The sequence below is a fragment of the Ictalurus furcatus genome, chromosome 24, assembly GCF_023375685.1.
Source record: "Ictalurus furcatus strain D&B chromosome 24, Billie_1.0, whole genome shotgun sequence".
Classification (NCBI taxonomy): Eukaryota; Metazoa; Chordata; class Actinopteri; order Siluriformes; family Ictaluridae; genus Ictalurus; species Ictalurus furcatus.
The window spans coordinates 3,708,184-3,723,899 of record NC_071278.1 but is presented as its reverse complement, the minus strand read 5'-3'; the positions used below and the strand labels follow the sequence as shown (position 1 = coordinate 3,723,899).

At 40.1% G+C, this 15,716-nt stretch overlaps 2 protein-coding genes across 3 annotated transcripts in view; one reads left to right on the top strand and one right to left on the bottom strand.

Moving 5' to 3' along the window:
* Nucleotides 1-1,219: 1,219 nt before the first annotated feature.
* Nucleotides 1,220-10,851, top strand: nr5a5 (nuclear receptor subfamily 5, group A, member 5). Its single transcript, XM_053613314.1, has 7 exons — nt 1,220-1,536; nt 3,076-3,191; nt 4,040-4,181; nt 5,927-6,657; nt 7,677-7,796; nt 9,079-9,226; nt 10,060-10,851. The coding sequence occupies exons 1-7, from the start codon at nt 1,239-1,241 to the stop codon at nt 10,305-10,307; spliced, it is 1,803 nt and encodes a 600-aa protein (XP_053469289.1). The 5' UTR covers nt 1,220-1,238; the 3' UTR covers nt 10,308-10,851.
* A 619-nt stretch (nt 10,852-11,470) lies between these two features.
* The window catches only part of camsap3 (calmodulin regulated spectrin-associated protein family, member 3), a 39,331-nt gene continuing 35,085 nt past the window's right edge, over nt 11,471-15,716 (bottom strand). Inside the window, exons 12-17 of one of the 2 annotated variants that reach the window (XM_053613311.1) lie at nt 15,592-15,716; nt 14,639-14,925; nt 14,459-14,552; nt 14,194-14,312; nt 13,920-14,038; nt 11,471-13,830 (exon numbers count right to left, since the gene is read on the bottom strand). In XM_053613311.1, the coding sequence (XP_053469286.1) occupies nt 13,528-13,830; nt 13,920-14,038; nt 14,194-14,312; nt 14,459-14,552; nt 14,639-14,925; nt 15,592-15,716 (1,047 nt within the window). In that variant the 3' untranslated portion in view covers nt 11,471-13,527. Of the gene's footprint in view, nt 13,831-13,919; nt 14,039-14,193; nt 14,313-14,458; nt 14,553-14,638; nt 14,929-15,591 lie in introns of both variants that reach the window. The other variant, XM_053613310.1, reaches the window with a different exon arrangement.

Sequence of the window (15,716 nt, the reverse complement as noted above, 5' to 3'; positions counted from 1 at the left end):
TAACTCAATCACGACCAACAAGAGCTCCCTCGGCAAATACTGCACAAAGAGAATGAAACTGCAATTAAATATACAATCATTTTATATTTGTAAATATTTCAAACTAGGCTTGTCTTTCGCAGTCGTTCTCAAAATGGGGTCTGTGAAGCATGATGATGTTTTATTTTGCTACAGTGGTGGATTGGATATCAGCGATAAAGAACAAATTCAGTCCAATCCTGTGACAAAGACTGGACCTGGATTTGGAAAAGATTTCTTCGGAACTGGAAATGCTTACATGTAAAGAAAATAATAATAAAAATTATATTTATTAAAGTTCAACTTTGCCATATAAGTGGATGAGTGAATAAAACAAGCTGCAGTTTTGTGTACGTTGTGTAAATACACCCTGGAAGGGTCCATCACAGAGAACCATGCACACATTTATTCACACCTGGGGCTATGTAGAGTCGTTAATCCTCACGCCTACATCTTTTTGAGAGGCGGGAGGAAAGCAGAAATCCCAGAGGAATCCCACACGGACGTGAGGATAACACGTGAAACTCCACACAGACTCTGGAGACCCTGTGATGTGACACTGCTACCTGCTGCGACACCATCCCTATTTGTACATTGTTGTGATTAATAAATTAATACAGCTTTAAAACAATAAAAACTCTATTATATAATATCCGCTGGACGTTCCCTGAACTAAACAGGACCGATTTCGTTCATGCCGTTGTCAGTGCGGCGTTATATACGATTTAATTTCATCTTTCCATTGCGTTGTGTGGTTATCTCACATAATATATTTTCCATGCCATTACGTCCTTGGTGGAGAATATCAGCAGACATCTGTTTTAGATAAAAGCCATAAGGTGTCCAATTAGTCGTATCTTTTGCTCGTCATGTCAGACATCTGACTCATGATTATCTGTCACCCTTGAACTCTTTTATCTACTTTCACTACAGATTCCCTCGAATCCTGAACTGGCTTTCTCTATTCAAGAGTTGTACGTTTGTTTTATGATTAAAGTGTCAAAGGAAAAATTAAATACAGGCTATTTATCACTTAGTGTGAAAATCACTTATTATTACTTATATTAAGAAATATGGTTTATGGTATAACGGTACTTCATACACCAGGTACACTGCCTGTCGCTGTAGTACCGTAAGTCCAGAAAGCACCAGACATGCGAAAAGAATATGCAGATTTATGGAATGACACGATGCTAATTGCAATAGTATAGGAATGTGGAATGCGTAGAAATACCAGTGGTTTTGTGTTACGCTCATTTTCTCTGCAGGCTGTGAAGGTGTGCCAGAGGCAGGTTTATTACCCTCAGCATGGAGCAAAGTCCGCCAGCAGGCCTCCACGCTGCACCAGCTGTTCAGCCTGTCCCTCTCTTCGTCCCCGGGGCGTCCACACCTGGAGTACCCTGCTCTCGGTCTGGACCATGAATGTTTCAGGTTTTCACCTGGAGACCCCCCAGTCCTCAACCGCACACCCTGCTGGAAACACTCAGGACGTGACAATGCAGGAGAGACCATCCACCTGTAAGTGCACGTTCATGAGCCAGAGATTGTCTGATTTGGAACTGGACTTGATTGACCCATGTATGATGCCATGTCAGCATGGAATATGAAATTGCCAGTGTTTTAAGATTTCTATATGTGGGTTTAATTTTTTTTTTTTTTTTTTTTTTTTTTTTACAGGAAATTTACAGACCGGTCTGCAAACATAGTAAATGTAACACTTTTAGTACTAAAGCAGTGTCATTATTTCTTTTAAATCATCCACTCATTTATTTATATTTTTAAAAAGAAACCCTGATATTTTTAATTTGCTTAATAATAACTAAAATCAAGCGATTACATAAGTACATACATAACTACTTACATAACTATTTAGCATTGCTATTGTCCCATTTTCCTCATTAACATTCATTTTATTCTGAGTAATCTATGTTAAAAATATACAACATTTTTCTAATGTTATACTATATTAATGAATAATAATACCGAGCTGCTCTTAATGACAGGTAGGAGAGTAAATAATGCATAATACATGACTGACAAAGCCAAATTGACTACAGTTGAATTTCTTGGTTACAATTTAAAACGCAACCTAAGCAAAAAATACATATAGGATTATATAAACCTAAAAGAATATTTTTTTAGCATATTGTTCATGGTCATTAAATAAACTAAGCTAAGTTCAAAAAGGTTCATGCTGTAAAGATTTTTAATTTTTTTAAATCTATTTTGGTTTTGCACATGGGTCAGTTTGACCAGAATATGACGCAAAGGTTAATCACGAGAATATAACAGAGCACACATCTTTACTGAAACTGCTGCAGTGTACATATGAACTGTCTTGGGTTTGCTATATATTTTCTTTCTTTATATTTGTATTGAAATATAAATACAAGACACGGATTGAAAACTGAGATTTAAGCTTTTTGAATAAGCCGTTATTTCTTTCTGTTACATGCCATGGCTTAACTTTAAGGGTCTATATTTACAATTACGTTTACGTTTATTCATTTAGCTGAAGCTTTTATGCAAAATGACTTACCAATGAGGATCTAATTTCTCATTTAAAAGCACATCCAATGCATGAATGTTACACATAAATAAGTCGATAATTTGCTAGTGTTGTGCAAACAGTGTGAGTTTAATTATTTTTTTAAAAAAGGTAGGTCACATCTCTTTCAATTAGTATGACAGACACAGAGGATTGACAGGTACCGGCACCACGCCGACAGCAACAGAGGCCACGCCTCCTTCACTAAAACTGACAGAAACTGAGGCCACACCTCCTTCACTGAGGCCACGCCACCTTCACTGGAACTGACAGAAACATTTCTAATTAATTAAAAATCTTTATAACAACCTTTTCCCTCATACACACCTCATGCTCTGAATCCAGTCCTAGCGTAAAGATTGAGAACGGTTCGTGTCATGTATTGTTATAAAGAACGTTAGAAAGAATGATTTAAGGCACGTCTAGTGTATCATCTCAGAGAATGAATTTGAACATGATTAAAGCCATTTAGGTTGTTTTTTTTCTTCCCTTTGTGTCATGTCTCACAGCTGAGGAGATGAAACCGGACCCTGATATTCATGCAGCGCCAGACGAAGCCTGTCCTGTGTGTGGTGACCGAGTGTCTGGATATCACTATGGACTGCTGACCTGCGAGAGCTGCAAGGCAAGTCAGACCGCAGACACACACGTATACACATAGAAGCGATTCTAAAAAAAAAAAAATAATAATAAAAAAAAAAATAAAAATAAAAAAAAAACAACGCAGGAGACCCTAGAAAATTATTTGTACTGACCAACATTAATCCATACAGTAGATACAGACAGTACACAGTATACAGTGGGGGAAATAAGTATTGGACACGTCAAACATTTATTTCAGTAAACATATTTCCAATGAGCCTATTCACATGAAATTTTCACCAGACATCAGTATTAACTCAAGAAATCTGGAAATATAAAGAATTCACAAAATAAATAAAGTTCTGTGTAATAAGAGGAATGACATGGGAAAAAAAGTATTGAACATGCTAACTGAAATTTATATAATACTTACTGGAGAAGCCTTTGTTTGTAAAGACAGCTTCTAGGCGCTTCCTGTATGAAGAAATTAATCGGCCGCAATACTTATTTCCCCCACTGTATATAAAATATAAAAGGCATTCCTCTACCTGATTCTTTGTGAACGTTTTGGCCTACAGTCATAATCCCTAATTCATTAGTCATTATCCTCCATTGTCCTCCTTCCTGTTTCCCTTTTTATCTCTCTTGACTTCCTTGACATCATTTTTCTTTATTTTGACAATAATATGTGGACATCTATTTAAACAAACTCATGTAAGTCATGGACATGCTGTAGACACCAGCTTCCTTTAGCAAGGGCTTCCTGAGGTGTTCCTAGATCCGCTTTAAGCAGTATCTTATCTTATCTACTTATCTACAGCAAGCGATACAGCAATACAGGTGCTTATGAACATGCCACATCTCTCTCTCTCTATTTCTCTCTTGCTTCAGGGATTCTTCAAGCGCTCTGTGCAGAATAACAAGCACTACACCTGCACCGAGAGGCAGAGCTGCCCCATGGACCCAGCGCAGAGGAAGAGATGCCCTTACTGCCGATTTCAGAAGTGCCTGGCTGTGGGCATGAAGAGAGAGGGTAGGTTTCCCATTCCTGCATCTACACACACACTGCAAGACTGCCGAGCGTGTAAATCAGGCTCCCGGTGCCCTTCATGCTAGGTGCTCTTTAATATTTTTTTTGCAGCCTCATGTTAGGACCCTACACGTAGTTTTTGGGGTGCATCTCACACCATTTGAATTACCTAGGTATCATCTGTACCAGATGAGTACGTTGAAGTTGTTGGAGTTCTCAGATTGCATTTCCAGGCAAATAAAGAGAGGAAGAGGAGTAAGCATAAGGAAGGAGGAACTTCTCCAGGTCTATCTGCTAAAGTTAGCTATATTTCTGCTTAATAAAATGACTAAGCAGAATCTTGAAATATACTCAAAGAGACATGAAAAATGGTAGTTTATTTTAATGATGTACTGATACTGGTAGGTAGTGTACTATTTTGCTATTGAGTACAGTTTAGGCAAAGTGCATTATGGGTATTCTGTACCTTATACAGTACATTGTTTGGACACTGTTCCAGTGCATTGTGGGATTTCCTGAGTGCTCTGGATACCGGTCCTGTCCCAAAGCCCTGGGACCTCATTCAACGTCACACTTTGATGACATCTTCAAGGTACAGACTTGTTGGGCAAAAGGGATCATTTTTGAGAAGGCAGTATTGAATATGCTCAGATATCCTGATGATATTTGGTATTGTGGTTTCCCTTTTATTGTCTACAAACAGAGGTTTATTTCCCCCTCTTTGTCGGGAGAGTTATTGCATGTTATTAGTGTGTGCATGTCACTGCAATCAGTTGCCAAAGAGGTGAAGCAAGAGGTGATCGGCAATAAGCCTTGTTCCATGCCAGCTTGGTGTGTCTGGCGTTTCCCTTTGCCCTTAACGTTAGGTACAAAGATAAGGATGCTAGTGAAAGTTGAATAATTCTGTGCTCCATTTATCTTTAAAGCCATAAAACAAGGGCATATTTAGATAGCAGAGATAAAGCATCCAGGAATTTCACTGTGCAAAAAGCTTTTATCGCCACCTTGTGCCCCATGCCCCCTGGGATATACTCCAGGTTTCCCGGAGCCAATAAGGATGAGCGGTAGAGAAAATGGATGGATGGATGGATGGATGGACGGATGGAAAGAAAAAGCTTTTATTCACCAAGAAGATAAGTTCAAGATAGGTGAAGGATGTATGTAGGATACATCTTGATAAATGATTACAGTCTATAATAAATCCATAAAACCTATACTGTGTTAGTGTTATTCATGAATTATATAAGTATACATGTACCAATATTGCCATTAAAATTTGACTAGGATCCAGATTCGATCCTGAGCTTGCGTTACTGTCTATTCCCCGTTCAATCCTGACCTTGGGTTACTGTCTGTGCAGATTTTTGCACGTTTTCCTTGGTTTCACCTTGGTTCTCCAGTTTCTTCCCACCTCACAAAAACTTGCGAGTAGGTACATTAACTACAGTAAATTGCCCCAATTTATTGAGTGTGTGTGGCATCTTGCGATGGACTGGTATCCCATCCTGGTATCCCATTTCTTTATTTATAGCTTCAGTGTACATTTTTTCTGGCCCTGATGTTAGCTCCAGCCCAGATGAAACAAAAGATGGTCATCTCTGAGTCTTTTCCATAAGCCAAGTCATGAGACAGATTTAACAGAGGACATGGAGACAGCTGGGGAATGGGAAGGGCTTGTCATTGCAATTCAGCTTTTAGTCAGCAAAAGGCTCTAAAAATGACAAACTGTTGTTTTAAAATGTCCACAGCTGTGCGGGCAGACCGAATGAGGGGCGGACGAAACAAATTCGGACCTCTGTATCGACGGGACAGGCAACTGAAACAGCAGAGAGGAGGATATCACCAAGCAAACATTGGTCCCTACAGGATCAAACTGGAGGGACCGCGAGCACCTTTACAACCGCACGAGTTCCACCTTCTGCCTGGCGCTTTCGCAGCTCCGCTAGGCTCTGACCCCTTTCACCAATCGCACGCTCTTCCACCCAGCATCAGCCAACCAGAGCTCATGGTCCTGGACTGCACATTAAACAGAGATGGTGCATTGACTGCTCCTTCGCTCCCCTGTGCTGGACTCTACCACACCAGTTTCCATGGTTTCCCTCAGGAGAAAAGAGAGATGCCTTTCAGCTATGGTCCTGCTACACTGTGCACTATTTCCACACCTGTGCTCACTCCCAGCTCCACCCACACACTGGTGTCAACTCCTACTTCAGATCCAACATCGTCCCTGTTCCTGACCCCAACCCTGACCCCTGACCCCCCCTCATCCAACACAGGCTTCCTGAGTGAGCTGCTGCAGGGAGAACCAGAGGAGACACAGGTCTGTTCACGAGTGGTGGCCAGCCTGCTGAAAGAGCAAGCCAGCCGAGGAAAACACGACCGTCTCAACACTTTTAGCATCATGTGCAAAATGGCCGACCAGACTCTGTTCGGACTGGTGGAGTGGGCGCGCAACTGTGCACTGTTTAAAGAACTCAAGGTAGTACTCTTACACAACTTCTCTGTTGTCTTGTAAAGGTGGTTAGATGAGAAATTAGATATTAGGAGGAAGAAAAATCGCTGTCGATATTGATATTTAAAGAAGGTTTAGGTTTTCTTATAAATATTTCATGGTTTTTTGTTTTTTTTTTTATGGTTAACTTTATTGCAGATTGTTATAGTTTTGGATTTTAGAACTTTATTTCATCCTTATTTATTTATTTATTTATTTATTTGTTTGTTTGTTTGTTTTTTCAGCTCAGGAACACCTTTATGAAGCAACAGCAAATTTAGAGCAATATGGTCTCGTGTAATATTTACGCATATTAATAAGTTTGTGTTAAACAAAAAAATGCTATTAAAATCTCAATTCTGATTGGTCAGAAGGTGCTCTTATTCATATAACACCAGCTCTCCGAGATTTATGTTCATGCGCTCGTTCTAATCTGGAGTTCTATGGTGGACACTACGCAAAGACGAATGTAAACATGCACTCGTTGATACGGCTTTAAGTTTTTGATGAGATTTCTTTTATGATTTAAGGAAGGAGTCTCCAGTGTCAGCACTTTGTAATAATCAGAGGTAAAGTCCGTGGTAACATATAGACTTTTAGTCAACTTTATATCTCCTTAAGCTTGGTGTGGTGTTGTTTTTCCCCTGCCATTTTCATTATCAGTTCTTTTTCCTTCCACTCTTTGGCCATATCCTTGCTTCTTTCAGAGGTGATTATTTGCTAATTGCCTTCAACTTCTCACAGCAAATGTCTTGAAAGTTTTCATGCAAAGTCCACGTATATGGACTAAGACGTTAATAAGGATCATTCATATTAACGACCTACAGCATGCTAGCGGGGATGGAACTTTTGAGCTTGCTAATAAAGATAACTGCTGTTATATTCAGGCTGGGTGTTTAAAAGAGGTCCGATAGTCATTGGAATTGAGCGTAATCGTGTTTTATTTTCTTCAGTAGGAATGGTCGCCCATGTTGGCACAATCATACCTGGTGTGTGATGTTTTGCAGGTGGAGGATCAGATGGTGCTGCTGCAGAGCTGCTGGAGTGAGCTGCTGGTTCTGGATCATCTGTGCCGCCAGGTGGCTTATGGGATAGACGGTAGCATCTATCTGGTCACAGGGCAGAAGGTCATTATACAAACTCTATCTTAAGATTCATATGGAATCTGAATGAAAATACATCACATTTTTGGTTGTTGGTTTTTTGTTTTTTCTTTGCCAAACATTACAAATTCCTGTTCAGGTTCTGCTGACTCTGATTTCACTTCATTAGTGGTCTCAGACTTTTGGGCATCACTGGATAATTATACTGTGAAAGGCTGTGAAGCCCCTCTACGCGAGTTCTGGGGTGGGTTGTGATTGTCCAAGACTGAGATGATTTGCTCTTTGAGTATCCCGGATGTTTTCCTTGAATTTCTCGACCTGAATCTTCAGCTCCTTCAAGCTGATTTTTTTTTTGTTTTGTTTTTTTACTACTTGTATTTTTTAAACTGAATTTTTTTAACTTGATTTTTTTTTTTTTTACTCCCTGAATTTTTCAACCTGAATTTCTTTAACCAATTTATTTATTTTTTTTTTACTAGATGAATTTTTTTTAACTTGGATGTTTGTTTTTTTAAAACTACCTGAATTTATTAACCTAAAAAATTTTTACCTATTTTTTTGGACAGCTTTTTAACATCAATTTTTATTATTTTCATTTTATTTATTTATTTTTAAACAAATTTCTGAATGCCCGAATTCCAGATACCAATATACTCAAATATCTTACATACCTTTCACATTGAAAACTTTCAGTAAAATCACTTCTTTCTTTTTCTTCTTTTTTTTTTTAAACCCAAACATAATTCATAATGTTTCAGATTCTGCTCACTAATTTCACTCCATAAAAATGCTTCTATTTTGCATTCTTGTCTGATTTAATACAAAAGTTTTCATTACAAATTACATTATCAGCACAACAACTGGACAAAACTTAGCATGCCCAATATTACAAATTTGCTAGAATTAACGTAGAATCTTGAAAATCTTGAAAATTTCCTTTCTTTGTGTTAATATTTTCACAATTCTAAAATGTTCTGTTTATTTCCAGTTTTAATAGAAATACAAAACAAAACAAAACAAAAAAAATCAATCAGATTCTCAATGTCATCTCAGAAGTTTGGACCTCACTGGATAGCCACACATTCAACAATGTACATCAGATCAATAAGACTTGTCCTTTTTTTTTTTTTTTTTTTTTTTAAATAAAAAAACAAAAACTGGATTTCATTAATATCTTGTGGCCATAATACACATACATCTCATCTTCAATAATTAAAAACATTTCCACTGTATTAAAATAAGACACAAGGTGCTATAATTTGTAAACTAACTCACCTATATGTTTGTTTTTTTCCCCCCGATGCAGATTGATGTGTCGACTGTGCTTTCGCAGGCGGGGGTGACGCTGAGCAGTCTGGTGTCCAGAGCACAGGATTTAGTGTCCAAGCTCAGGGCTCTTCATCTGGACAGACAGGAGTTTGTGTGTCTCAAATATCTTGTGCTGTTCAACCCAGGTGTGTCATTATAAAGCTAACACCTACTTCTGAAGAGCCTCGGTGTTATCTAACAATCTAGCACATCTGAACCTTTTGAGGAACCTAAAGAGCTCTGGAATTATCCTACTAGAAATGTATACGGTTCAAAGACTTGTCAGAGCTGGTATTAGAGAAAATGAATCAACACCTTCTGACCTGTCAGATTCAAGAATTCAACAGTGCAAGCATGGAGGGAATGGGAAACTAACGCTTCGCTTCGTTTTCAAACTGTTTCACACATTAAACACATCCTTTGCCACTTGAGGAAAGCAGCATAAAGACAGTGATGTTTTTGACTCGGCATTTGTGTTAAAACAAAAGCGCTACAGGAATGATTCACCCTGGTCATTTTGTGAAAGCTTGCGTTGAACCAATCTATCCATACCGCTTATCCTACACAGGGTCGCAGGGAGCTTGGAGCCTCTATCAGAGGACTCGGGGGTACAAGGTGTGGGGACACCCTGGACACTAACACAATACGGACAATTTAGAGATGCCGATCAGTCATGTCTTTGGACAGGGGGAGGAAACCGGAGTACCCGGAGGAAACAACTGAAGCATGGGGAGAACATACAAACTCAGCACACACAGGGCGTAGACGGGAATCGAACCCCCAACCCCAGATGTACAAGGCAAACGTACTAGCAACTAACCCACTGTGCCATTTAACCAATCAACATTTATTATAGCAACTAAATTCTAATAGTTCTTCGTTCAGAGAAAAAGGTTCCTGGTTCCTTCACTAGTAAAGTTACGCAAATGGTTTCCGCTGGTGAAATACACATTAACATGTGAACGTGTGTGTGTTACAGATGTGAAGTCAGTGCAGGACCGCAGGCAGGTGGAGCGCACTCAGGAGCGAGTGAACAGGGCTCTGATGGAGCACACGCTGCACACACACCCAGGCCAGTCGGATAAATTCGGCCAGCTTCTGCTCCGGCTGCCTGAAGTGCGCAGCATCAGCCTGCAGGTGGAGGAGTACCTGTACCAGCGCCACCTGCTGGGGGACCTGCCCTGTAACTCCCTGCTGACCGAGATGCTGCACGCCAAACACACCTGACACGATAATGAAGCGCATCCTGTGCAGAGGATTAAAGCAAATCCATTGTGCACGTTCTTCCCCATCAACTGGTTTTCTGTACCATCATCAGTGTTTATTAGAGCTTTACTTACTCTAAAGTCAACAGCTTTGACTCAGTGCAAGAATTTTAAAAAAATTTAAAAACCCCACTTTAACTGACCGTATTGTTAAACATTCCTGCAGTCAAAATAAAGCCCTGAAATTATAGTCATATGCTTTGGTGTTTTACATTCACAGAATTGCATGCAAGTGAAATGAAAACGTGTGTATGGAACAAGGACACATGAATAAATTGATTCATATTTGAAGTGAAGGGTCGCTTAGAAAGTGTGGAACATGGGTTGAATAATAAATAACACTTGGGAAGTGCTGTTACAGGAAAATAATCAACAAAATGATGGTATGATGACATGAAGTGACCGTTACCAATATAACAGCACATCCTAAAGTGATTTATTCTTCTTATGCCACGGCTAATTTGCTACATCTTTTTTTTTTGTGTGTAAATGAAAGTACATGCCATACTTTATGTCTGCTTCATTACTGAGGAAAAAGAAAATGGAAACGTTTCCTGTGGCTGAAAACGTACTAAATTATTTAAAATAATAATAATAATAATAATAATAATAATAATTAATAAATAAATAAATCACTGATACTGGAGACTCCTTCCATAGATGTTAAACATACGAGTGCATAAAACTATCAATGATTAGATATTTTTCTTTATTAAGTAACGCCTTTTTAATCAGTTTTATTATTAGACATAGACGTGCGCATTAATATAAACTACTGTCAGAGAAATCAATCAACATTTTCTGGCCAATCAGAATCGAGGATTCAGTAGCGCTGAATAAATAGCATTAAGAACACGGCAAGTAAAGACTTTGTTGCGACTGGTTTTTAAAACGTTCACTCTCGGGTTGTAATTCATTCCTTTTTTTATTTTTATTTTTAATGGCAATTCAGCACTTCAGATCCTTATTTGAACTGAAAGTGCCTTTTTATCGATACATGGAAGGAAGTGGAATGATGCGAAATAATATTTATGCATGCTAATCAATTTTTTTTTTTTTTTTTTTGGGTTGAAAAATGAACCGAAGACCCACAAACAAATGAATGAAGCGAGTGGTGATCAACAGTGATGATTTAAAAATGATTTTATTAATCGGAGCCCGTCGCTCCAGCTGACGGATCCGTAACGATGAACAATTGGGCAGGACAGAACGATCGGACTGACAAACACAGTGACGTAAGAAAAGAAAAGTGGCCAATGTGCCTTTAAAGTACGAAATGAACGTGATTCACCACAACATAAATAATAAAAATCTGAAACAGAACAATAAAGAGAAAAAAAAAAAAGAATAATTCCAGCTAGTCCCTTCCTAATAAATAAACCAAAGCATTTTACAGGACGATTGCACTGACTCCGTTTTATCACTATTAATATCAATCATTCTCTCATACGGATCAACACACACACACACACACACACACACACACACACCATATCACTTAATTATACACTTATTCAATACCTTCACAATGTTTCTCTGTACAAAAATATTCACATCTTCACTTCAGACTGCGAATGGCCAACACACACGGGAGACTTGTTCTAGTGCTTAGATCAGGTTTTCTGAGGAAAGACAGACCACATGCACTCTGGGTAAAGAAAAGTCGGTCACTCGCACTACACCCGAAACGAACAAGGCCGATACACTGATTTGAACTCGTTCTTGAGATCACTATCAAATTTTGAGACACAAGCCTCAATCTAATAATAATAATAATAATAATAATAATGTTTTAATCCACCGTTGCCTGCTCTATGTTCGCTCACAGAGAAGTACTTTTCAACCTTTAAATAAGAGAAATCACATTTCTGCAGATGTTCAATCTTTATTTCTTAATCCCCTCCCCCGTCCTCTCTGTTAGCTCTCATCACTCGTTCGATCGTTCTTTCATACACACACACACACACACACACCCACACACACCCACACACACCCACACACACCCACACACACACCCACACACACCCACACACACACACCCCCATTCGGAACTGCTAACGCTGAAGCCACACGGCAGCTTATTCATATCTTACAAATGTTCTCTTCGCCATATACAAATCATTGTCAAAAATGGGGAGGAAAAAAAAAAAAAAAAAAAATCATTAACAGCATTCATAATATACATTACATGATACATCACAGATTCTTTTTCCCTCCGCCCTACTTTTTTTTATTTATTTATTTTTTTTAATCACAGCCGAGTAGAGTAAAAATACCTTATTATTAATGTAAAAGCACATCTCGTGTTGGTCGTTGTCCATTCGTTCTTAATAAACCGACGTGGAAATGAAGCTCACCTGAGGCCCGTGTGGTCTACTCGGATATCAAAAAAAAAACAAACAAACAAACAAAAAACCCTTACACATCCAGACGTCTACTTTAAGTAAGAGTAAGGGCTAGGCAGAGGAGAGTGAGTGTTAGCGAGAGGCACATACTTCACATTTCAGACAGTTAGCAAGAGGCACAGGAGCATAACCAAGCACCCTAAATCATGGAAGATTTCTAAATCCCAGTCCTGTATGACGAATGACCAAACGAGAAGCCCTTGGCTGGCTTGTGCCCTACATTCATAGTCTAGTTTTAGGTCTGTTTTGAGATTAGAGCAAAACGGGAAGCAAAAACGAGGAAAAGAGGAAGGTATATAAAAGAGAGGCAGAGATTATGCTCTGGTGTAATTCCGCAAAGCAGCGAGTTTAGTGTTCGTGTTAGCGCTTCATTCCACACTGGTGATCTGAGATGACGGAATCAGTTCATTCTAGTATGAAGGAATGGAAGATGGTGACTTCTGTCGTTTCAGCGTGAAAAGTACACGTATATAGGGGTTTTTTGTACAAGATATTCCAGTTGGCCAGCATTTAGAGTTGTGACGGCTTGGAACAAAAAAAAAAAAAAAATGGCATTCTTCCTTTTTTTGATTTTGAAATCTGAAGCAGATGCACACAGAGGTGTTCTGCAAGGGTCGCTAATAGGTCTCTGAGGATTGTGTGTTCTTTTCTATTACTCCCACACAGTTACGGATTCTCCCACTCTCCCGGAGCCACGCCAGCTCCGATTCTGAACCGTTCTGCCGCTAGGGGAGGGGGAAAGAAAAGATCTAGGACACCTCAGATACTCCGTCAGCTTCACTTTGGTGTTCCGAGCTTTTTGGGCGTCCCGGGCCGCTTGGTCTGCCACAGCTGGCCGGGGATGGTGAAAGCGTCCACGCTCATGGACATGGTTTTGGACGGGATGACCGAGAACTGCTTGCGGTCGGAGCTGTATTTGTAGATAGACTCGACCATGGAGAGGCTGACGATCCGCGGGCCGATGCCAGTCAGACGCACCAGTTCCTCCGTCTCCGGGTTCATGGTGTAAACCGCCCGGAACTGGCAGCTCGAATCCCGGAAGAGGATGAGGAAGTGGTTGGCGCTGCTCTTCTCCATTTCCTAAGGGATAGACGTGAAAAATGGAAGAATGCAATGGGAGGGAAACAACAAGAACACAACCCGAGGAAGACGACTGTGAGGTCTCTCACCTCAATGATCTTGTTTTTCTGCGGTTCGTTGACCTTTCCTGCCAAACAGCAGCGCGAGATGGCATTGTGGATAATGAACTTGTTGGATTTGAAGCTTGGCTCTTTATATAGTTTGGGTCCTGAGGCAAAAAAAAAAAAAAAAAAGATACAAATGTTTTGGGACATGTTATACCGTACAATACAATATCAAACGTGATAAAAGAACAGTGATTATAGAGGATTATAACCCAAAATTAGCACTCAGGAGGAAGTGTATGATCCTGTGATACTGTACCGGTGTACTCAGGGATGGAAGCTGGGGAAGAAAGGGTGGATGCATTCTCCCAGTCCTTATCACCATTCTGTGTGGCCATACGGCCCGGAGACATCAGTCTTGATGGAGAGTGAGAGCGACTGCAAACCAGGAACAGGAGTTACTCAGATTGAATAACTGTGCTGTGCGTTATACATTCTGTTATTTCAAGTCAGGCTCAAGACCAAGACGAAGACAGACAAGTAGATCAACTAATAACACAATGCACTCGAATCCTTATAGTTACCTTGGGGATTTCTTGATGGTAAGTGTCCCAGTATCATTGGCCACGGAGGACAGGTTCATCGTGGAATGAGAATACACTTTATTCAGTCTAGAACCTACAGGAAAGCGTTCACAAACAGATCAGCACCTTCACAGGCTTGAATTAAGGAGAATAATTCATTCTTTATGAAATGACACTTACCCAGCAACCCTTTAGCTGGGCTGCGGGAGAGGTCCGAATCATCCCGGAACACCGTTTTGGGCCGCTGTTTCTTGACACCTCGGACAGTGGTGGGTTTCTGGCGCAGCGCCTTGTCCAGGTCTTCCATGATCTTGAGCTGATGGCGCCATTCGTACTCTTGCCTAGTAAAGGTTCCGCGTCGGTGCTGAGATCCGTCGGGAGGAGGAGTGTGCGCTGCGGGAGGTGTGCGAGCTGGCGGAGGTGTGGAGGGCGTCCGGGGTCGCTCCAGCTCATCCACGGAATTGCGTCTGCTGTGGGACGGACGGTCACATAGTGACTAACAAGTACGAGAACAGGGCTGCAACTCCGTGGTTCCATACCTCCTTAACTATGAAGGCATCATTTACTACAGTTCTGTACATCAGAGTAAATCAGGTCATTTCTTTATTATACATACTAATATACACTGGGAAAAAAAAAAACCAACAAGGATATTAATTAATTAATTTATTTCTCAGATTAATTAAAGTTGCAGTTTGTATTTTTTGAAAGCTCTAGGGCTATCATTTCAAAACCTAGAAAAAGTGTTTTGTAACAGTCATTCTTTACTTTCAAGTTGTTGTTTTTTTCTGTTACATTTTCTGGCCCAGAAATGAGCCCCACCCCAGCAAAAACTGATGCGCCCAGGTCTGTAGTTTCAACAAAGTGGGTGAGATTGGATTGATTTTTTCACTGCAATTGTAATTCATCTGACAGACAGCAGAGGGCGCTAAACACGATAAACTGCACCATTAAATACAATTTTCTTCACTTCCAGTCGTTAAGGGCCATCGTTTAATGTCTTCTCGAAAAGGGAACCACTCAACGACAACGCCGTGTCCGTCCAGGACTTGCCAGGATCCAAGCATGCTTTTAGATTCAAAATAGATCCAGCATTAAGTGGGCAATATCAGAATTAGGTCATGGAAACTCACCTCGCCTCCTTCTCTCGTTCCTGCTCCTGTCTCTTCCTCTTAATTTCCTCTGCTCTCTTTTGCTGCTTTTCCAGCAGTGCAGCTCTCCTCTGAGCCATCTCGTCCTCTGGTCGAGCCTCGTCCTG